Source organism: Penicillium bovifimosum, assembly GCF_028826915.1.
Source record: "Penicillium bovifimosum strain IBT 22155 chromosome Unknown utg000007l_segment0_segment0, whole genome shotgun sequence".
NCBI classification, from domain to species: Eukaryota; Fungi; Ascomycota; class Eurotiomycetes; order Eurotiales; family Aspergillaceae; genus Penicillium; species Penicillium bovifimosum.
In genome coordinates this window covers 185,007-206,713 of record NW_026622716.1, presented here as the reverse complement: position 1 = coordinate 206,713, position 21,707 = coordinate 185,007, and the positions used below count along the sequence as shown (strand labels likewise).

Below are 21,707 nucleotides of genomic sequence, written 5' to 3'. Positions count from 1 at the left end.
CGACTAACGAGATAGTGTCATCACAATATTAGAAGGAAACATGGTAAGATAGTAATATGTTAATGGGACATTGTTTTTTATTTGACCAGGTATTGAATTTCTCGTGGCTAGAGCTAGGTAAGTCTATTGAAACCGTCGTGGAATGCTTCAGGGAGACATAAATGCAATAGACTTAGCTCTAGCCGCGACAGATTCAATACCTGGTCAATAAAAACCAATGTCCCATTAACATATTACTCCTCACTCTAGCATTCGATGCAATAACTCAGCGCCTGGAGAGAATGGTCGTACGTACTAGTTTTAGTCGAGCGGGGATATATTCAATAAGGCCTTCAATCTAGGCTATTACCCTGGGCTTCAGGCGTTCAGGTACTAGATTCCTGCTTCATTGGTGAAGCGCCTGCATGGCTAATTGCTTCAATAGATAGGCTACATCAAGTTAATAGAATCTTGATTGATTGATGATATCCATGGAGAATGCTATGAGAAAATTACATTCTCACCCCTAAAAGTGCGTTGAGCTCGCCGGAGCAAGATCTATCTCAATGGAAACAGACCGACTACGACCCTTACCGTCTATGAGTTAGGGTATGTTTCATTCTTTTTGATTCATATATCGCACTTCGATTTCTGGCTCATCCTGCCCCGAATGGAGACTGTACCGTTCAAGGACAGCCAGCAAGGTCAACTTGAACACCGTATCCGCCAAATGCTTCCCGAGACATCGTCCACTCGCCGCCCCAACGCCAAACCGCATAAACCCGTATCGCAATTTTGAGGGCGTAATATCCCGAAACCGTTCGGGGCGATACGTATCACTGTCTTTGCCCCAGGTAGCTGGGTCCGCGTTCAGGCGTTTGGCGTCTATCACGACAGGGCATCGTGCGGGAACACGATACCCCCCAATCTCTTTTGGGACAGCAGTGCACTCGGGGAGGGAGAATGCTGCGACATAAGGAGTAGATTAGAGAGCTGGAGTTATTAATAGGGAAAAGGTAAGGAAATAGACTGACCGAAAGCCGGTGACAAGCGCATAGCCTCCATTACAGCATAGTTTAGGTGTGAATCTTGTTTTGAGAGATATTTTTCGGTGTGTGTATTGGTATCCATGTCAGTGTCGGTATCCGGGGTGCGGGTGCGACTCCCAACATGCGCGTCAATCTCCCCTCGAAGCTTCTGCTGGAAAGCCGTATTGGCAGCTAGATGCTCGAATAGAGTGTTGAGGACCGCGGAGCTGACATCGACGTTGGCGAAGAGGATCTCGTCTAGGGTGTGTAGGAACTGGATACATCAGCGCAACTGTATATCCTGTGGGTAGACTGTACACACCTCCTCATGTTTCAAATCGCCCCTTTCAACACCGCGATATATCTTCTCGGTAGGGCACACCTGCGATCCCTTCCGAGCAGACTGGACAATCCTAAGATTGAACTCCCTCCACCTTGAACGGAATTCTTGTATTCGTTTGGCCGCATTACGGTCCAACCAACAGCCTAGGCTTGTCGCCAGTCGTTTGTTGGCGATCACATCGTGCAGGATGACTTCGTGGAGGATATTTAGTTCCAATAAGGCAGAGAAAAGCTATCGGCAGCCAAGCCGACCATCAGCCAATGTCCCGGAGATTGTAATGATGAACCTGAAGCGGAATAGAGGGAGGATGTAAGGTTAGGTACGCTACCTCATCATCAAAGACCTCCCCATACACAAACTCCGCCGCAAGCCGGAGCGGCAAAAATCGACAGGGCTTCTTCAGCTCCAGTGCAAACCCTTTCTTCGTTGCTGTTGCTTGCAGTGGCAGATCATCAAGCCATCGGTTGATGCTCGCGCTGAGTTGCGGGATCGCTCGTCGAGCGGATTGAAACGAGAACTCGGGGTCGAAATAGCGACGGATCATCAACCATCTTTCTCCTGCTATTGCTCCAACTGCGTGGCCGAGAATACTGGAGACCCTGGTTAATATCCCACGGCGAACTGACAAACGTAAGGTGCCAAGGGGACTCGGAAAGGAGTGACATGCCCGCTAAAGTACTTTCCCATGTTCAGATATGGTGGCTTAGGATGATCTGTGAGTCCTGTATTAGTACCCTATCCGCTCTAAGGGATCTGTTTAAGGCATACGCCTAGTATCACCCTTGTAAAAGTCGTAGATGTGCTCTGGCTTGGTTACCACCAGCTCTCTTGCTCGGCCATTGCGGATGATGAACGGCTCGCCTCCGGCGAGAGCCTTGCCGTGATCGGAGAGCTGCTGGCTAATGAACACTTCTTAGCTGGGTCCTCCCCAACTGTTAAAAACGGATATCGGATACGTCCATACCTGAAAGCGAACTTCGACACGCGGGCGTCTCCAGGAATCTCACAGATTTTCCTGCCGTGCTGGTTGGTGATTCTGTTTGCCCGGTGCCTGGCGGAAATTTTGAGTACGAGTAGGACAAGTAATATCAGAACAAGCAATTTGAGAACTTGGGGACTGGCCCTCAACCTCTGCTTCTCTAGATCTGATGCCTGTGTCTGAATATTGATGAAACCCATTTTGTAAAGGAAGGCACACAGGCAGGTACATGTCTAGCAATAGAAAAGTGTTCAACCAGCGGGCTTGCCCTTGAATACCATTGCGAACCCCGGCAATAAACCGAATCGTCGACCATTTTCCCGGCCATGGTGGATATATGCAGGGAAGGGTGAGATGGACTCGGCAAATTTGAAATCCTGGTGTTGGGGGCGATGGACAATTCTCCGAGATTCCCGTCACGCGAGGCACGGAGACCGACTAGGGTGGGGTATACTAAGGCAAGCCTGAGGCAGCTTTATCAACGTCCAGCTTCAGTTAGGGGGCTCCTCTATACTTGTAAACCTTGGTTATCTTTACTCCAGATTTGGGCCATAATGATCCCTCCAAAGCAGCAAACCGCTCTGAAAATCACCCCAGAAGGACGCATCGCCGCAGTCCGATGCTCTCTCCCATCCCTCCAGAATGACGAACTGCTCGTCCGCGTCAGAAGCATCGCGTTGAACCCCTTCGACGCAAAATCAGCCGAAATGTCACCTACCGCCGGCGCAACTCTGGGGTGCGATTTCGCAGGGGATGTCGTCGCAACAGGCTCCGACACCAACAAGCTCAACTTCAGCATGGGCGACCAAGTCTGCGGTTGTGTCTTCGGCAATAATCCAAATAGGTTGGATAATGGTGCATTCGCAGAGTACGTTGCTGTCCCGGCGGACTTAGTGTTTAGAATTCCGGAGAATATGGACTACAATGAGGCTGCGAAGTTGGGTGTAGGGCTGGCCACTGTAGGGATGTCGCTATATCACTGTTTACAATTGCCTATGGAGCCTGAGCCGGCTGGCAAGTCGCCATATGTTCTGGTTTACGGCGGCTCAACGGCGACCGGGACGCTTGCGATCCAAATCCTTACGCGGTAGGCAACCCTATATGATAACAGTGATATCGGCACGCAATTCCAACGTTACTGATCCGTATCCCCTGCAGCTCTGGCTACACACCGATAACGACCTGTTCGCCCCATAATTTCAATTTGGTTCAATCCCTCGGCGCCATCGCAGCCTTCGACTACCACTCCCCAACATGCGGGCGTCAAATCCGTGATTACTCTTCCGGCACTCTCTGCTACGCCCTCGACTGCATCACAGACACACGGTCGATGGCCGTCTGCTACGAGGCTATCGGGTCAGCCGGCGGTCACTACCTCAGTCTCGACCCGTTCCCCATCCGGGGACATACGCGGCGAAGTGTCAAGCCGAACTGGGTGCTTAGCCTGACGATGTACAATCAGCCGATTCCGTGGAAGAGGCCGTTTAAAAGGGATGCGCGTCCGCAGGACCGAGAGTTTGCGAAGAGGTGGTTCCAGATCGCTCAGAAAATCATCGATGCGGGCGAGATTAGGCCGCTCAAGTCGGAGGTGAGGGTTGGCAGATGGAATGGTATACCGGAGGGCTTGGCTCTGCTACAAAGGGGAGAGGTTTCGGGAAGGAAGCTTGTGTATGAGGTGGCGAGAAATTAGGTCATTTTATTATTTATGCTCCTCATGGTGTGAATGTTTAGGTGGATATTCTACGAGACCAGCGTTGCGAGCGGAGGTATTCCCTCGCGTACGTCCCCGTACACAGGATACTAGTATCTACGAGAAAGAACTACATCTAGGATCAGCCATAAATGTAACTGAAGTCCAATAAACGTATTTTCCGAGCACAGTGGATCAATATCAAAACCCGAGGGCAAACGGGGTACTGCGCTTGAATATTCCGGGCGGAGAATAGCAGACAGACAACAGCCATCTTCTAAGAACTCATTTGACAAGTAAAATGCACAGAACCATTTAAGCCAGTCATGGGAGGGTGGGATCTCTGATAGATCATTCTCTAAATACCCACTTCATTCACCAGAAAGAAACATGCCTACCGAAACCCTCGACTCAGGGACCGTCCTCATGGTGGGCGGCGGCCCCGTCGGCCTCATCACGGCCACGACACTAGCCAAGTACGGCGTGCGCAGTATGATTCTCGAGCGCAACCTGACGACAACCATGTGGCCGAAGATGGACCTCACAAATGCTCGCTCGATGGAGATATATCAGAGACTAGGTATTGCAGAGGCACTGCGAAAGGTCGCTGTGCCCTCGCACTACCCCTTCACATGTCTCTTTTCGAGCGGGCTACATGCCGAGAAAGCAATCACCGCATGGTATCTGCCGAGTCCGGATGAGTACCAGAGAAGGAGTAGGGAGCATAATGATGGGAGTATGCCGTCAGAACCGTGGTTGCGTGTTTCCCAGGAGATCTTCGAGGCGTGGCTCAAGGGGCTTGGGATGGAGAATCCGCTTATTGATTTCCGTGCTGGGTGGAAGGTTACCGGGGCGCGAGAACTTGACCTTGGAGCGCAAGTTGATGCCATCCATCCGGAGACAGGCGAAGAGTGGAGGGTCAGTGCGGACTTCGTAATCGGATGCGATGGCGCCCACAGCGCTATACGCGAGAGTCTGGATATTCCCTTGGAAGGGGGCCCGATGTAAGTGCTGACCTGCCTACCGATTTGATACGCAAGTTCAAGAAGAACCATTCATTGACGAAATGTTAGCCATGGGTACGCGGTCCTCGTGCACTTCAAATCAAGAGATCTCTCACGTATCCAAAAGCAAGGCCAATTTTGGCACTTGTTCTTCCCCAATCCTGCGAGTGATGGCGGGTCTATCAAGGGAGCCATCATCGCACAGGACGAAGTCGACACCTGGACCGTTCATCGTTTCATGCGGCCCGACGTGGATCATACACAGCTCTCGTCGGAGGAGATCGTCTATGACCTTCTGGGTGGGATGAGTGGCCAACCTTTCCCGATCAAGATTGACGAGATCCTTGTTCGCTCGACATGGACGCCAAGCGTCGCACTTGCGCGTTCTTACGCAGGGCCTAGGCACCATATATTCATCGCTGGAGACGCATGTCACCAGACTGTGCCAACTGGCGGCTACGGAATGAATACTGGTGTTGCAGATGGTTACGACATCGGCTGGAAGCTGGCGGCCGTGATCCAAGGGTGGGCTGGACCTGCAACGCTTCTCTCCTATGAGCAAGAGCGCCGGCCTGTGGGAGAACTAGCACTGCAGTGGTCGAAAGTACACATGGGCAACTTGATGAAGATGTCTGCCGAACTAGGTCTCGACTCCCACGTGATCGAATCAAACAGTGAGGCCGGCGCTCAAATGCGAGCAGCCATGCATTCATATCTCGAAACATACGACGGCCATAACCAGAGTATCGGGGTGGAGATGGGATACCGCTATGCTTCTGGTCTTTGTGTTTCTAGTCCTCTTGAAGCCGAGCTTTCCCCGCCAGAGTTCCAGCCCAGAAAGTATACACCAAGCACCATGCCGGGTTACCGAGCTCCTCATGTGTATTTGACGACCGGGACTCCTGTTTCCCATCTTTTCGGTTACGGCTTCACGCTTGTTGCGTTTCCAGAGAGTGAAGAATTGGCCACGTCGATTGGGCAGCTGACAGAGTCGGCTCTAAAGAGAGCCCTGCCCCTTGACACTGTTGAGTTACCAGGGGAAGTGCATGCTCATGAGGTTTGGGGGCTTCCCTAGTTCTAGTGCGACCAGACGGATTCGTTTCGTGGCACGGTAACAACGTTCGCAGTCGAGAAGAAGCTGATCGGATTATGGCCCAGGCCAGCGGTTTTGGTCCTGATTCCTTGGATGGTCATGACCAGGTGCTAGGGAGAAGCGCCTTATAGCTTGTTTATAGTGACTAGTTCTCTTAGTAGTCAATTATATCCATATATGAAAGGGCATTTGCATTTCTTGCCAGGAACCAAGCTTGAGACCCCACCGAGAGGTTCAAGATCTATTTGCAGCGCCGATGAACGCACAACATACTGTTCCACACTCAGAGTAAGTTGTCGTCCCTTGCGTACTACAAGTAAATGGCAGGGCAAATACTTGTGTGAAAGATGCCGTGATTATACAACACAGCACGCCCAGTAAGGGCGCTCTTGAGGATCATCGCGACCACCACAAGGGGCAAGTCCTTTTGGGCAGGATTTAACAGATGGCCTGTGGGGTGTTGAGATGCATAGACTTGTCAGGCATATTGTCCCCAGCATGGCGGACATGGCTTGCATTGCCACGTAGGCGAGTCTCGACTTGTTAACAATCGTCAAAGTTGACTAAATGTATGTACTCATATATAATTCTGTGGATTCGTTAACTTAGTTACTTATTGCTTAGTCAAGGTCCATCCAGCCAGGCCAGGCCATCACTGGTGACCTAGTTAATGTAGGTACTTCTGCTCTTCATATGTTTTCATGAACACCAACTCGTCAAAGGCATCGTGTTGCTGCAAGATCCTGATTTCGGAAAACCTATCTAGAACGCGAGTATCCAGGGGTCTCCTCTCTCACTCCTTGAACAGCGCGATTTGCACGCCGGTTTTATTTGAAGGTCCCACACGCATCACTCCGACATAGGGATTTGGATCTCGGGCTTCAATCCGTTTATACACGCGCATCAGTCGGGCTAGGAAGTAACTGGCTTCTGCTGTCACCAGCATCTGAGCCGGACAACGACGCGGCCCTCCACCAAAGGGAACAAAGTTCCAGTAGGGCCGCAAATTCTCCCATCGTTCGGGCCGGAATTCCTCTGCATCGGGGCCCCAGATATCGCGGTCTCGATGGATGACATTCTTGTTGACCTGGAGGACATCTCCCTTACGGACAAAAATCGGTTGCTTGCCATCAGGACCTCCGCCCACGGGCAACGTCGTATCTCGGATGCATTTCCGCACCTGGGTCACGCCGTTGGGAAAGAGGCGGTGCGCTTTCCTTTGTGTCAGCCCCCAGATCACGAATAATAGGAAAGGAAAGAGAAACAAGATACGCACTCTCATTGAGGATGGCGATGAGATATTTCATATTTCGCAGTACCGAGAATGTCAACTCCGCGTCGCCAACCGCGAGTACCTCCTGGCAACATTTCTCATATATCTCTGGATGACGAGCAAGGTTCCATAAGACATGGCTAATGAAGATGGAGGTCGTATCGTTATTTGGCACAAAGATCAAGCAGATTTGGGATCGGAGGGCTTCCTTGTCTTGCAGATAATTGCTCGCCATATACCATAGCAGGTCTTTGCGATCAGCCGTCTCTGGGTCTTTTCCTTGGCGCTTATAGTCGTCGAGCTCTTTGTATGTTCGGTCAACATGCGCATTCAGGTATTTGTGGACCACATCTACGGCATCGAGCCATGCCTGGTGGCGGAAGAGCCAGATGTACTTGTACCATTGAAGCCGTAGTCGGAGACCTCGGAGAACGTCCACCATGGCCCAGCATATGGGGGCTCTCTCCGGATACACCAGAGACTCGATTGACTCCCCAAATAGAGACTCGGTGGTCACGTCAAGGAACTTTAGATCACGGGGTTAGACATATGTCCTCGCGGCAGCAGAGAGGAGGGGCTTACCCAACGTTGAATGAGTGGCTGGATATTGACTGCTTCACCGTCCGCTGGCAACAGTTCCAAAACTCGGTCAACATGGATGGCCAGACGAGTGGTATCTCTGAAGGTTTCGGGCTTGAAGAATGGCTTAATCAGAAACCGGTTGAATTCCCACTCATGTCCGTCAACAGTGTTGACGCCTTTGTCCGCGAACGGAGCAGTCGCCTTGTTATTTCGCCGCATTGGACCAACAGCAAAGTCCTGCCAGTTGATGGCGGACACACTCTTCATATTCTCAGGCTCGATAGTGTAGATGAACCGGGTTCCAACGAAGTTCACCAAAAAGGTCTTTGGCAAGTTCGCATGAATTTTGTTGAGCCAGACAAGGAAGTAGTCATTGCGCAGTGCCTTGGCCATACCAAGAACGATATCGAAGCCGAAGAACGGGTCGCGATGAGGGTACCGAGGGATCCTGCCACACCCATGTGCCTTGCGTTTCCATTCATAGACGACCCAGTCTACTGCAATCATGCAGCAGAAATAGATCACAAATGCAGAGAGTGCGAGCTTTATTCCATCCAGAAAGGTGGCGTGCTGGAGGAGAGTTTGCAAACTCCCCTTCGGAATCGTGGTGGCCAGACTCATTCTTGTGGAAGATGATAGTGACAGGCAAGGGAATACGGGAAGCTACTACCAAGCAAGCTGCTCATCTCTCTGCACCCAAGGGCAGCCCGGTTCTTTTCCATTTCAAAATCACTTGATGGCTGTCTGGGCATCTCGGAGTATCGTTGTGGAAACCCCGTGGATTTCCCGTAATCTTCCCGTAATCCCGCTGAATATCCCGCGGTGCCGCGATCTCGCGACATCCATCGCAGCAATTAGGGCTTCATACGAGGACCCACTATATTCCTTTGCAATAGGTATGTATACCTTGGCGATTTAGATAGATACATACCAGCGCTATGTATAACCTCTCAATCAACATACACCAAGGGACTACGAGGCAGACTTAATACTTGTCCACCTTCTTTGTTACTCTTCAAAATCGCACACTACTCTCCCAACATGCAGGACTTGATAGCCATTGTTGGCTCTGCTTGTCGATTCCCTGGGCAATCAGATAGCCCTTCAAAGCTATGGACTCGGTTAAAAGAGCCCGTCGACCTTCGCAAGACCTTCCCTCCTGAGAGACTCAACCTCGCTCGGTTCTATCATCCAGATGGAGAGCATCATGGCAGCACAGATGTACGTGGGATGGCATACTTGCTGTCAGAGGACCCTCGCCAGTTTGATGCCTCTTTCTTTAATATCAACCCTCTCGAGGCGGAAGGGATGGATCCTCAACAGAGGCTGCTGCTGGAGACTACCTATGAGGCCCTTGAGGCGGCCGGCTACTCACTGGAGGCCATGAACGGCACAAAAACATCTGTTCACGTCGGCGTAATGAACGCAGATTTCAGCAACATTCAGCTACGAGATTCGGAAGTGCTACCTACATACAATGCCACTGGCACCTCCATAAGCATTCTTTCAAATAGACTGTCATACTTTTTCAATCTAAAGGGCCCGTCAGTGACTGTCGACACGGCCTGCTCCAGCTCACTGGTAGCCTTGCATCAGGCCGTCCAGGGCCTTCGCGCCGGTGATGCAACCTCCGCCATTGTTGCCGGCGCAAATTTGATTTTCGATCCAGCTATGCACATCGCTGAGTCGAGCCTACATATGCTGTCCCCTGACTCATGCTCGAGGATGTGGGATAAGGATGCCAATGGATATGCTCGAGGAGAAGGGTTCGGTGTATTGCTCCTCAAGCCGCTGAGTCGAGCCATTATGGATGGCGACCACATCGAGGCAGTCATCCGCAGCACGGGTGTCAACTCCGATGGCCGTACCAGGGGCATCACTATGCCCAACGCAGCGTCTCAAACGGAGCTTATTCGGCAGACATACCGGGATGCAGGCCTTGACCCTATCCTGGATCGATGCCAGTATTTTGAATGCCATGGAACAGGCACTGCTGCTGGAGACCCCATAGAAGCGCGCGCTGTGCACGATGCATTCTTCCCGGCTGAAACAGGCACATCCTCGAACCCGCTGATACCCAACGGCAAGCTGTACGTCGGATCCGTGAAGACGATCATTGGTCATCTAGAAGGTTGTGCGGGCATTGCTGGAGTCCTCAAGGCTGTTCTCGCCATCAAGAACCGCACCATCCCTCCAAACATGCACTTCCACGAGCCGAATCCTGAAGTTATCCCCTTTTGCACCCGTCTTGAAATCCCTACAGCCCCGATACCATGGCCGGATACTGGCAGATCTCCCATGCGTGCCAGTATCAACAGCTTTGGATTCGGCGGGACGAACGCTCATGCTATCATCGAAGGATACGACGCGCTGAGCAATCCAGTACGGGAGACGACGATAACACCTGATGGTCTCTTCATTGGACCTCTGTTGTTCTCCGCTAACTCCAGCACGTCCCTTATTGCCAATGTCAAAAACATTGCGGAGCGGATCAGGTCCGACGCTTCAATTGATCTCGAAAGGCTGGTGTGGACATTACATGCTCGACGGAGCGTCTTGCCCATCAAAGCCTTCTTCACAGGTGGTACCGTGCAGCAATTGCTCAACTTCATGGATCGGTTCATGGCAGACTCCGAGGTGGCCATGAGCTCGACAGCCGGAATCAGATATCAGCCGCTGAATCCGGCCGAAGCCCCCGGAGTCCTTGGTATCTTCACTGGCCAAGGTGCGCAATGGGCTTCCATGGGTTCTACCCTTCTCCAGCAGAACCTTGTCTTTCGAGCAGCTATTGAGCAGTGCCAGGCTGCTTTGGCCGCACTGCACGACGGCCCTCAATGGTCTTTGGTAGACGAGCTCATGAGAGGAGCGACCGAGTCTCGCATCGGGGAAGCAGCCTTATCACAGCCGCTCTGTACCGCTCTACAGATAGGGCTAGTGGACATGCTGAGGTCCGCGGGCATCACACTTGATGCGGTAGTGGGCCATTCCTCCGGCGAGATTGCCGCCGTATACGCCGCTGGGATTATCGATGCAGAGGACGCCATCAAGATTGCATACTACCGTGGCTACTACGCCAAATTCGCTACCGGGGCACGAGGTCAAGCCGGGCGCATGATTGCCACTGCCATGTCCTTTGACGAAGCGGAGGAATTCTGTGCCCGACCTCAATGGCATTGTCGTCTTGTGGCTGCTGCAAGCAACTCCCCAAAGAGTGTCACACTTTCCGGCGACATCGATGCCATCGAGGAAGCAATGCAGATTTTCGAGTCCGAAAAGAGATTCGCGCGGATCTTGCGAGCCGATACTGCTTACCATTCGCATCATTTGGAGCCATGTGCTGAGCTATACCTGAAAGCATTGCGAGCCTGCCAGATCAAGGTGAATCCGCCCTGCAAGGACTGTGTGTGGATATCCAGCGTCCGTGGCGATGCCCAATTACTAGAGGGGGGCCTGTCAACGCTGGTAGACCAGTACTGGGTGGACAACATGTGCAACCCGGTTTTGTTCTCGCAAGCAATTGAGACTGCGATCTGGAACGGGGGCCCCTTTGATGTGGCCGTCGAACTGGGCCCACATCCAGCGCTCAAAGGCCCCGTGGAGCAAACAATCAAGGCAGTCTATGGGCCTACCCCGGCCTACGCCGGACTCATGCGCCGCGGTGACAATGAGATCGAGGCGTTCTCTGGCGGCGTCGGTTTCGTTTGGTCGCGACTTGGACCGAACGCCGTCGACATGAGTGGATACCGCAAGAGTTTCAAGGGAGCCGAGCGTCTACGGCCACAGGTGCTGAAAGACCTGCCACCCTACTCTTGGGACCACGGCAAGCAGTACTGGAAGGAATCTCGTATCTCCCGCCAATATCGGCTGCGGCAGGATACTCCGCACGAATTACTAGGCCGTCGAGTTCCCGATGACACTGATGACAGCCGGAGATGGCGAAACGTACTGCGACTCAGCGAATTGCCTTGGATCAAGGGCCACGTCTTTCAAGGACAGGTTCTGTTTCCCGGAGCTGGCTATGTGGCTATGGTTCTGGAGGCGGCACGGGCGTTAACGGGTGGCCGACCGGTCACTTTGTTGGAGCTCGAGGATGTTTCTCTGCGCCGCGCATTGGTTATTCCAGAGCAAGGAGGTGTCGAAACCGTCTTCACTGCCCGGGTCATCGACGCGAAAGATGGGAAAAAGTCCACCGACCGACTGGAAGCAGAGTTTGCGTGTTATTTTTGCTCCGCCGAGGGCACCGAGCCGTTGGTTAAAGCATGCACAGGCCGTCTCATCATCAACTATGGCGATCCGGTACTAGATGCCCTGCCACAAAGAACCCGGTTACCAGCAAACAATGTGCCAGTAGACATGGTGAGGTTCTACGATTCCATGAATAACGTTGGTCTGGATTATCAGGGAATTTTCCGCGGTCTAGTTTCTGGCAAGCGATCTCTGGGCTGTTCATCAGTCAAGGCTGCTTGGGGGCCAGATATGCAAATTGACGCCTATGTTGTCAACCCTGGCTTCTTGGATGTTGCATTCCAGTCACTCTATACGGCCTTTTCGTCTCCCGCCAGTGGAGAGATCTGGGCCCCTTATCTGCCGATTCACATTGAGAGACTCGCCGTGAACCCCAATGTGTCTTACCGAATGGGGAAAGTCGAGACTCAAATGGAGGCGGACGCGTTCGTTACTGCAGCGAACTCTACACTCCTTAAAGGAGATATCCAGCTTTACCAATGTGAATCTCAGTATGCTACCCTCCAGGTCGAAGGGATCTCGATGAAATCCATGTCCGAACCTCAGCCGGAGAACGATAGATGCTTATTCTCGGAGACTGTCTGGGGCCCTGATGTCTCATTGGGCGTCACTGAAGTGGCTAGCCATGCAGCCAAGGATGACATTCACCTGGTAGAGGCTTTGGACCGAGTGTCCCTGTTCTACTGGCAGAAGCTTCTTGAAGAGGTCGGCGCGGAGATCGCCCAGTTCCAGTGGTACCACCAGCGGATGTTTGACGCCGTCGATTTCCAGGTCGCCTCCGTGCGCAGCGGACAACATCCCATTGCGAAGTCAGCATGGCTCAAGGATGATTGGAATACCATCCTTGCAGTAAGCGAGCCTTATGCGTCTCGTGTGGATATGCGACTCATCCACGCGGTTGGAGAGAATCTGACCTCCGTTGTGCGTGGTGACACACAGCTGCTGGAAGTCATGGTCCAGGACGACATGCTCAACCGCTTTTACATGGAAGGATATGGCTTTTCAGTCATCAATAGCGCGGTCTCGGACGCTCTGGAGCAGATCACGTTCAAGTATCCTCACGCAAACATCCTGGAAATTGGCGCCGGCACTGGTGGAACGACCCGGAGTATCCTTGACCGAATTGGCAGCCGCTATGGATCTTACACATACACAGATATTTCCCCTGCCTTCTTCAAAGCCGCGGCTGAAAAGTTCGAGGACGCACGGCGAAAAATACAGTTCAGGGTCTTGGATGTGGAAAAGGAGGTTGGCGCTCAGGGCTTCGACGAGCGCAGCTACGACGTCATCGTCGCCGCGAATATCCTCCATGCCACGCGCAAGCTGGAGGAGACCATGAATCATGTTCGGGATCTTCTCAAACCCGGCGGGTATCTTGTTCTGATGGAGATTACTGGCTCACATGTCTTGCGGACGCAGTTCATCATGGGTGGCCTTCCAGGCTGGTGGTACGGCGTAGATGACGGACGTGTCCTGTCCCCCGCCATATCGGTTGAGCAATGGAACCAGCTACTTCTCGATACTGGCTTCTCTGGCTTGGACTGTTTGAGGCCGGACATGTTGGATGAAGACAAGCACTCCTTCTCACTCATGGTGAGCCAGGCCATGGATAAGAAGACGCAAATGCTCAGGTATCCAGCATTGTCCACGAGCTTTGCCCCAACAGGGGATGTTCTAATCATCGGAGGCCGAACCAATCCGAAGGTGGAGATAGTTCAGGAAATCCGTCACTACCTCGCCTCCTGGACGAGTCGTGTACAGGTTTGGCATAGTATCCAAACCGAGCAGCTGGATCGGCTGGCTCAATTCGAAAATGTCATTTGCCTCGAAGAGTTGGATCAACCTTTATTCTCCACTGCCATGACTGGCGAGACGCTGCTAGCTCTGCAAAGGGTTTTGAGCGGGACAAGGAATGTTGTCTGGGCCATTAACAACGCCAATGGCGAGAACGCCCATGTTAACATGACAGTCGGTATCGGGCGAGCATTGAGAACAGAGGTCCCTGGTTTGAACCTCCTATTCGTCGAAGTCGATGCTATTGATAATGCTCCCGCATGTGCACAACAGCTCTCGCAGATGTTACTGCAGCTAGTAATTAGATCACTGTGCGCGACTGAGAACATGCTGTGCGCAGTGGAGCCGGAAATTCGAGTCCAAGACGGGCGGCGCCTTATTCCTCGGGTTCTTCCCATAGCGCCAATGAACCAGACGTACAATGCGAGTCAACGAGTCATTACCAAGGCAGTCAATATCGAGACCACGTGCGTGACTTTGGAAGACTCTGCGGGTTCACTGCGCCTAGTGCGGGGACCGTCCATGGTAGATAGCCCCGTCCAGCGTGGCCATGATCGGCTCCGAGTCCATTTTTCTCTCCCTCTCGCAGTCTCTGGGGGCCCTCCATACTACTTGTGCAGTGGTGTTTCGAGGGAGAGTGAACGGCCGGCCCTGGCACTTTCCACCTCGAACGCGAACTTTGTCGACGTCCCCAACGACATGGTCTTGACATTAGAGCAGGGTCAACCTTGTGATGCCGCGGTGCTTGAAGCGACAGCCCGCCATCTCCTGGCGAGAAACATCTGCAGCCGCCTTCCGGCCTCGAATGAAACACTTGTTTACCAACCTAGCCACGACTTTGCTCAAGCACTGCTGTCAACGGGACGCCAATTCTCATTCGTCGCTACCGACAAGGCCAGCTGCTTCAGTGATTGGATCTACTTCCACCCCAGGGCCTCGCGCCGCGCTATTCAGCCTCACCTACCAGAGAGCTTGGACGCCCTTATCGACTGTACTGGTGAAGTACCCAAAAATCTCATATCCTGTCTCCCGACACACTGCAAGATATTCAACACGACGCTCCATCAGCTCGACGCCAGCCTTCTGGGTCCCGCATATTCTGCCGCTCTCACACGTGTGTGCTCCTCATATAACAGACCGAGCATCCAAATCAGAGACCTTCCGCTGGCCACGCTCTCCAAACCGTCGATGGTCGATTGGACAGGTGTCGAATCTGTGGAACTGACACTTCAGCCACTTAGCACCAGCGAGCTTTTTTCGCCAAGTGCCACTTACCTCCTTGCTGGCATGACAGGCGACCTTGGCCTTTCACTGTGTCGCTGGATGATTGACAATGGCGCCCGCAATATTGCTTTGACGAGCCGGAATCCAAACGTCGACGGGGAATTGTTACAAGACATGCGCCAGGGTGCTGCCGATATCCGAGTCTTCCGGAACGACATCACCGACCGAGACGCTGTTTGTCGGCTTGTTGAAGAGATCAGAGAGTCAATGCCGCGCATTGCTGGTGTTTTCAATGCCTGCATGGTCCTCCGGGATGGACTCTTCTCCGAGATGGACATTGACTCCCTCAACGATACTCTCACGCCCAAGGTTGACGGGTCCAGGATACTAGATGAAATCTTCCAGGATGACTCTCTCGACTTTTTTGTCCTATTTTCTTCCCTGGCGAGCATCATTGGAAATGCTGGCCAATCCAACTACCACGCTGCAAACATGTTTCTCTCCGGTCTTGCCGCCAACCGTCGTAAGAAGGGTCTTGCAGCGTCCGTCTTGCACATTGGTCTGGTCACCGATGTAGGGTATGTTGCTCGCAGGGGTCAAGCAATGGAGGAACGACTCCGTAGGCTGTTTTTCCTGCCATTGTCAGAATCGGACATGCACCATGCGATGGCGGAAACCATTCTAGCCAGTCCGTCTCACAGCACGCGTCAGCACGAGATTATTTTGGGGCTAGAACCTTTCGTTGATTCGCCCAACGCGACTAAACGGCCCGCATGGGAGCACAATCCAAAGTTCTCGCATTATGTTTCCCGGCCATTGCAGGACGAAACGCCGGCGGTCACGGCATCGGAAGCTACAGCAGACGTGAAACAACTGTTGGGGTCGGCGGTTTCTGCGGACACAGTCACCCCTATTGTCCAAGAGGCATTTGCGAGGAAACTCAAATCGATGATGCAGCTCCCTGCCAACAGTGTTAACCTGAATATTCCCCTGATTGACTTGGGGTGCGACTCTTTGCTGGCCATTGAGATTCGACGCTGGTTCATCAAGGAGGTTGGCATTGACGTTCCAGTCCTCAAGGTGTTGTCCGGCGATACCACGGCTCAGATCTGTGAGGATGCAGTTTCGCAATTTCTGGCTTTACAGCTTGAGAAGAAAGAGGCAGTACCATTCAACGCGATGGAAAAGCCCAATACAGAGCCTCAAGGACCCGGTGATGCCCTTGGCAAAGTCGGGAGTGCCAATGGGGGCTCCAAAACGAGTAACCAAGGCGATGATTTGCGAGGAAATTTCTCGTCGTCGAGCAGTCACGCCAGTCCAAGTCTCCAAGCTACTACTCCTGGCGTCAAACAGAGTACCCCAGCGCCATTGGATGGTGACGCAGGACCTCCCGATTGTGCACTTGAGCGAGCCATAATTCGCGCTGAACGTGCCTCCTTTGCCCAGTCAAGACTGTGGTTCTTGACGCAGTATCTCCATGATCCAACGACGTACAATGTCACCGTTCGTTACAATGTTACAGGGAAGCTTCCAGTTTCACGAATCGTCAATGCACTGCACACAACCATTCGCCATCATCAGTCTCTGCAAATGTGCTTTTTCATGGACTCGGACAACGAAACACTGATGCAAGGAGTCCTGTCGCCGCCTTGCAGTTCTATCAAAACTGTTCTTTCTGGAAACGAGCATACCGTCATAGAGGAATACGAGCGTTTGCGTCGTCGAGCTTGGGATCTCGAGAAGGCGGAAACCTTCGCGGTCACTGTCGTTTCTTTGTCGCCCGAACAGCATATCATTATCTTCGGGTACCATCATATCGTCATGGACGGGGTGAGCTGGCACATTTTCTTGCGAGACCTGGACCTCGCATATCGCCTTAGATCGCTCCCTCCGATTGAGACGGAATATATCGAGTGGTCGGACAAGCAATTTCGGTCCGCTCAGCGAGGAGACTTCACCAGACAACTCGATTACTGGCGCAAGCAGCACTCGCCTCCACTCTCTGTCATGCCACTGTTACCAATGGCTCGGACGGATTCTCGCAAGCCGCTCACCACATATGACAGCCATGTCGTCAGCGCCGAAATTGATCGGGGGCTGGTGTCGCACATCCGGCAAGTCAGCCAGTCTTTGCGCGTCACTTCCTTCCACTTCCATCTAGCCGTGATCCAAAGCATCCTTTGCCGCTTGTTGAAGATAGAGGATCTTTGCATTGGAGTCGTAGATGCGAACCGAAATAATGAAGCTCATTCGGGAACTGTGGGATTCTTTCTAAATCTTCTTCCGGTCCGCTTTAATACGAAGAAGCACAGCACATTCCAAGATCTGGTTTCCTCAACCAGACGCACAATTCTTGAAGCCCTTTCCAACTCAGATACGCCGTTCGATCTCATTCTCGAGGATCTGCATGTCGTGCGACATGCAGAATACAGCCCCTTGTTCCAAGTCGCTGTCAATTATCGCATGGGCGCAATGCTCCAGGTTCCACTTGGAGACGGCAAAATGGAGATGTCGTCTGCCGACGACGCAAAGAACCCGTACGACCTCAGTTTTGGGATCACAGAGTCTGCGACGGGGGCTTGCTTGATGGAACTGACTAGCCAAAAAGAACTGTACACGGAGCAGTCTACAGAGCTCTTGCTACAGATGTACGTGGACGTCCTTCGCGCTGCGTCCGACAATCCTTCACTTCCTGTCAATCAGCTACCAGTCACGTTGGAATCGTCACGCGGGGAAAGTCTTGCCGTCGCAAAAGGCCCCAGGGTTGATTATTCTTGGCTGAACACCCTATGGGAACGTTTCGACGCGATCCAGAAGTCGTACCCGGAGGAAGCTGCCATCAAGGACGGGAATTCAGACATGAGCTACTCGCAGCTGGCCAGAAGGGTTGAGCAACTTGCCGGGACGCTAATCAGCCAAGATGTTGCCGCTGGAGATAGAGTCGGTGTTCTCCTTCATCCGTCCATCGACGCCATTGCTTGTATGCTGGCCTCGCTGCGCGTTGGATGTATATATACACCCCTCGACACGCGACTGCCGCTGGCTCGATTGAATACCATTGTCGATGGCTGCAAAGCCTCGTTGGTCTTTTACCACGCTGCAACCCGTGACGTTGCTCTGGAACTTGGAAAGTTTGCCAAACTGGCCGATGTCGACGATATAAGGGGAACGGTTTCAGCGCAAGTACCGGCAGTTGCGCCTCCATCAAATCTGGCGTCTTTCCTGTTCCACACCAGCGGCAGTACCGGGGATCCGAAAGGCATTCTGCTTACCCAACAAAACTTTGTGAATCATCTGGCTGCGAAGACTGACAGACTGGCTCTCGGCAGGGAGGTTGTTTTACAACAGAGCTCGTTGGGATTCGACATGTCCGTTGTGCAGACTTTCTGCGCTTTGGCCAACGGTGGAACCTTGGTCATCGCACCGAAGGAAGCGCGGGGAGACCCCGTTGCACTGTCCAGACTTATTGCAAAGGAACGAGTGACGCTGACGATTGCCACGCCCTCGGAATACTCCTTGCTGATGCGCTTCGGACTTGAGCAACTCCAGAAACCCTACGCATGGAGACATGCCTGCATGGGCGGCGAAGTCGTGTCGCGGCAGTTGATTCAGCAGTTTTGCCAGCTGGATCATCCTGATTTGCAGCTGACCAACTGCTATGGTCCAACGGAAATCACCGCTGCTGCAACATTCCAAGACATCCCTCTCCAATTGGAAGACCAGAGTACTACTGATGGATCCCCGGTGGGAAAGCCCTTGCCCAACTACTCGGTCTACATCATGGACGCTTCTGGATCTCCGGAGCCTATTGGTATCGCCGGCGAGATCTGTATCGGAGGTGCTGGTGTTTCACTAGGCTATTTGAAATCTCTCGAACAGACTGACGCGAAGTTCATTCAGGACCCCTTTGCTAGCCCAAAGGATATTGCCTGTGGTTGGACGAAAATGTACAGAACAGGAGATATGGGGCGACTTCTCGAGGATGGCACTTTGGTTTTCATGGGCCGCATGGACGGCGATAATCAGGTCAAATTGAATGGTGTGCGGATTGAGCTCGATGGAATTGCCAACAGCATTCTCGCCACTGGACATGATCTGGTGTCCGAAGCTGTAGTCACCGTTCGTCCTGGCTCCGGCTCCGGTTCGCCACTCCTCGTGGCTCATGTCGTCCCTCTTCGGGCCCCCGTTGACGTCTCCAGACTTCAGCAGCTCGCCAGAGATCTTCCACTGCCACCGTACATGCTTCCGTCCGTGGTCATTGCCCTGGACCGCCTGCCTACCAACGCTAATGGGAAGGTTGACAGGAAGGCCGTCATGGCACTGCCCCTGCCAACCCACCCCGCTGAAAGCGCGGCGGGTACCGGCCTTGGTAATGCAAGGCATCTCAGCCTCGCAGAGGGCGAGCTACGCCTGCTGTGGGAGAAAGTCCTTCCGGTCTCCGGTGGCCCGTCACGACTAGATGCCGATTCAGATTTCTTCATGCGAGGAGGAACATCCATGCTGCTGGTCCGACTCCAGGGTGCTATCAAGCAGTCGATTGGGGTTTCAATCCCCATCGCGGAACTGTACCAGTTTCCGACTCTCCTTCAAATGGCGAGGCGAATCAGTCGCCGTAAGGAAGAGCTTCAGGTGTCCCACACATCAGTAATTGACTGGGATTCCGAGACCTCACAGACCCAATGCCTCATCTCCGCAGCTCAAAGCCAATACTCGACACGTCAAGCAAAATTCCATGACCGTCAGGAGATCTTGCTTACCGGTTCCACTACTTTCCTCGGCAAAATAATTCTGCAGTCCCTCCTCCACAATCTGCGCGTTGAACGAGTGCACTGCGTCGCTGTCCCCGCGGAGGATGCGTCCCTCCTCCCGTCGTCCGACAAGATCGTCATCTACGCCGGCAGCCTCCTCACGCCCAATCTGGGGTTGTCGCAGACAGAGATGGCGGACCTTCAATCCCCCATAGACGTCATCATCCATGCCGGGAGCACGGGGCACTGCCTGAACAACTACACTTCCCTACGCACTGCGAACCTCGGCTCAACGAGGTTCTTGGCGGGCCTTGCTCTTTCACGCAGAATCCCCATCCATTTCATCTCGTCCAACCGTGTCACCTTGCTCTCTGGCAATACCAGTCTCCCTCCGGTCTCGCTTTCAGCCTCCCTACCCAACCCGGATGGCTCCGAGGGCTTCACCGCCAGCAAATGGGCCTGTGAACGGCTCCTTGAATCAGCCGCCGTACTCGAACCTGGACTCCCCGTTACGATCCATCGTCCGTGCGCGGTCATTGGAGACGAGGCGCCAAACGAGGATGCTCTGAATGCTCTTCTGAAATACTCCAAGCTCACGCGCTGTGTTCCGCGTTTCGAAAACTTCGAAGGGTATCTTGATTTCGAGGACGTACACAGGGTCGCCGGGGCGATAGCGGCAGACGCTCTGTCTACTGCTGAGTCAAAGACGAGCAAGTCTACTACACGATTCGTGCACCACTCCAGCGGGCACAAAGTGTCCATGAAGGACTTCAGAGGCCGAATGGAGACATTGTTCGCGTGTCCGTTTGAGGAGGTTTCTATGGCTGAGTGGATTGAACGCGCATTGCAGGCTGGTATCGATCCACTGATCACGGGATACTTGGAGGCGATGACGATGAAGGGGGAGACGATTCGGTTTCCTTATATGGGAGAGACGGGATCGCTTTGAGGGTCTGTGCGGAGTACTTTTGTGCCAATTGATTTGGGTTTCGTCTGATTTGCATCTTGTTGTTGAGATGAAGGCTACGGCATGTGACCGGCACGGAAGAACCACTCTTCCGTGCACTGGCCAAAACACCCTCTCTAGCCCCCTGACGGCTCCCAGTTGATTAATCCATCCAATACACAAGATATATCCTGAATCCTACATCTGTAGAATTAACACTTGTATGTATACGCAGTAAGCAGAATACAATTAGATGAATACCGGATCTGATCTACCTGGACATCTCTCTTGGAATAGATGTACTGACTACTGAGTGACTACTTTCACAAAATACTTGGTGCCATTGGACCCTTAGGCTGACTCAAGAGTACGGTGGCAGTGCCGCAGAGCCCTTTTCTGCCGTTGGGGGCAAAAATATCATGTTTCATAAGCTTAGGAAAGAAAAGTGTTTGGACTCTGTCGAAGCATGCTGCATGGATCGCTCCTTGCCAAGACAAGCCACGTGATCGGACTTGCTCCTGATAGCTTCCACAGACAATGACACAGACAAGATCATCCGCACCATATCGTCCGAGACACTAGAGACACAAGACTTTGACAGACTCCTGCTTTGTGCTGGAGTCGGTGTGGAGCGGCAGAACGCCCACATGGTTTGCTATTTAGTCTTCTCCATCTCAACAAAAAGTGTCAGGAAAATGGAGATTAGCATTGTATTGACGCGTCAGGCAACGTGGATCCCTGTTACTCCGGCCACCGCCAAAATAAAATGGGTCCCGTAG

The 21,707-nt window shown here is 52.8% G+C and overlaps 5 protein-coding genes across 5 annotated transcripts; 3 read left to right on the top strand and 2 right to left on the bottom strand.

The window, feature by feature from the left end:
• Positions 1–595: 595 nt before the first annotated feature.
• N7515_009006 (cytochrome P450) lies at positions 596–2,529 on the bottom strand (the record flags this gene model as incomplete). Its single annotated transcript, XM_056669750.1, has 7 exons — positions 596–945; positions 1,014–1,281; positions 1,330–1,581; positions 1,637–1,923; positions 1,977–2,063; positions 2,119–2,249; positions 2,315–2,529. 7 exons carry the CDS (start codon positions 2,527–2,529, stop codon positions 596–598), a joined length of 1,590 nt encoding a protein of 529 aa, XP_056517549.1.
• Positions 2,530–2,883: 354 nt separating this feature from the next.
• Positions 2,884–4,019, top strand: N7515_009005 (zinc-binding alcohol dehydrogenase family protein; the record flags this gene model as incomplete). Its single annotated transcript, XM_056669749.1, has 2 exons — positions 2,884–3,416; positions 3,488–4,019. The coding sequence occupies 2 exons, from the start codon at positions 2,884–2,886 to the stop codon at positions 4,017–4,019; spliced, it is 1,065 nt and encodes a 354-aa protein (XP_056517548.1).
• A 390-nt stretch (positions 4,020–4,409) lies between these two features.
• On the top strand, positions 4,410–6,098 carry N7515_009004 (uncharacterized protein; the record flags this gene model as incomplete). The annotated part of the gene is made up of 2 exons (XM_056669748.1): positions 4,410–5,023; positions 5,093–6,098. 2 exons carry the CDS (start codon positions 4,410–4,412, stop codon positions 6,096–6,098), a joined length of 1,620 nt encoding a protein of 539 aa, XP_056517547.1.
• Positions 6,099–6,909: 811 nt separating this feature from the next.
• Positions 6,910–8,592, bottom strand: N7515_009003 (cytochrome P450; the record flags this gene model as incomplete). Its single annotated transcript, XM_056669747.1, has 3 exons — positions 6,910–7,328; positions 7,393–7,915; positions 7,972–8,592. 3 exons carry the CDS (start codon positions 8,590–8,592, stop codon positions 6,910–6,912), a joined length of 1,563 nt encoding a protein of 520 aa, XP_056517546.1.
• Positions 8,593–9,012: 420 nt separating this feature from the next.
• On the top strand, positions 9,013–20,931 carry N7515_009002 (hybrid PKS-NRPS biosynthetic cluster; the record flags this gene model as incomplete). Its single annotated transcript, XM_056669746.1, has 1 exon — positions 9,013–20,931. One exon carries the CDS (start codon positions 9,013–9,015, stop codon positions 20,929–20,931), a length of 11,919 nt encoding a protein of 3,972 aa, XP_056517545.1.
• Between the last annotated feature and the right edge of the window lie 776 nt (positions 20,932–21,707).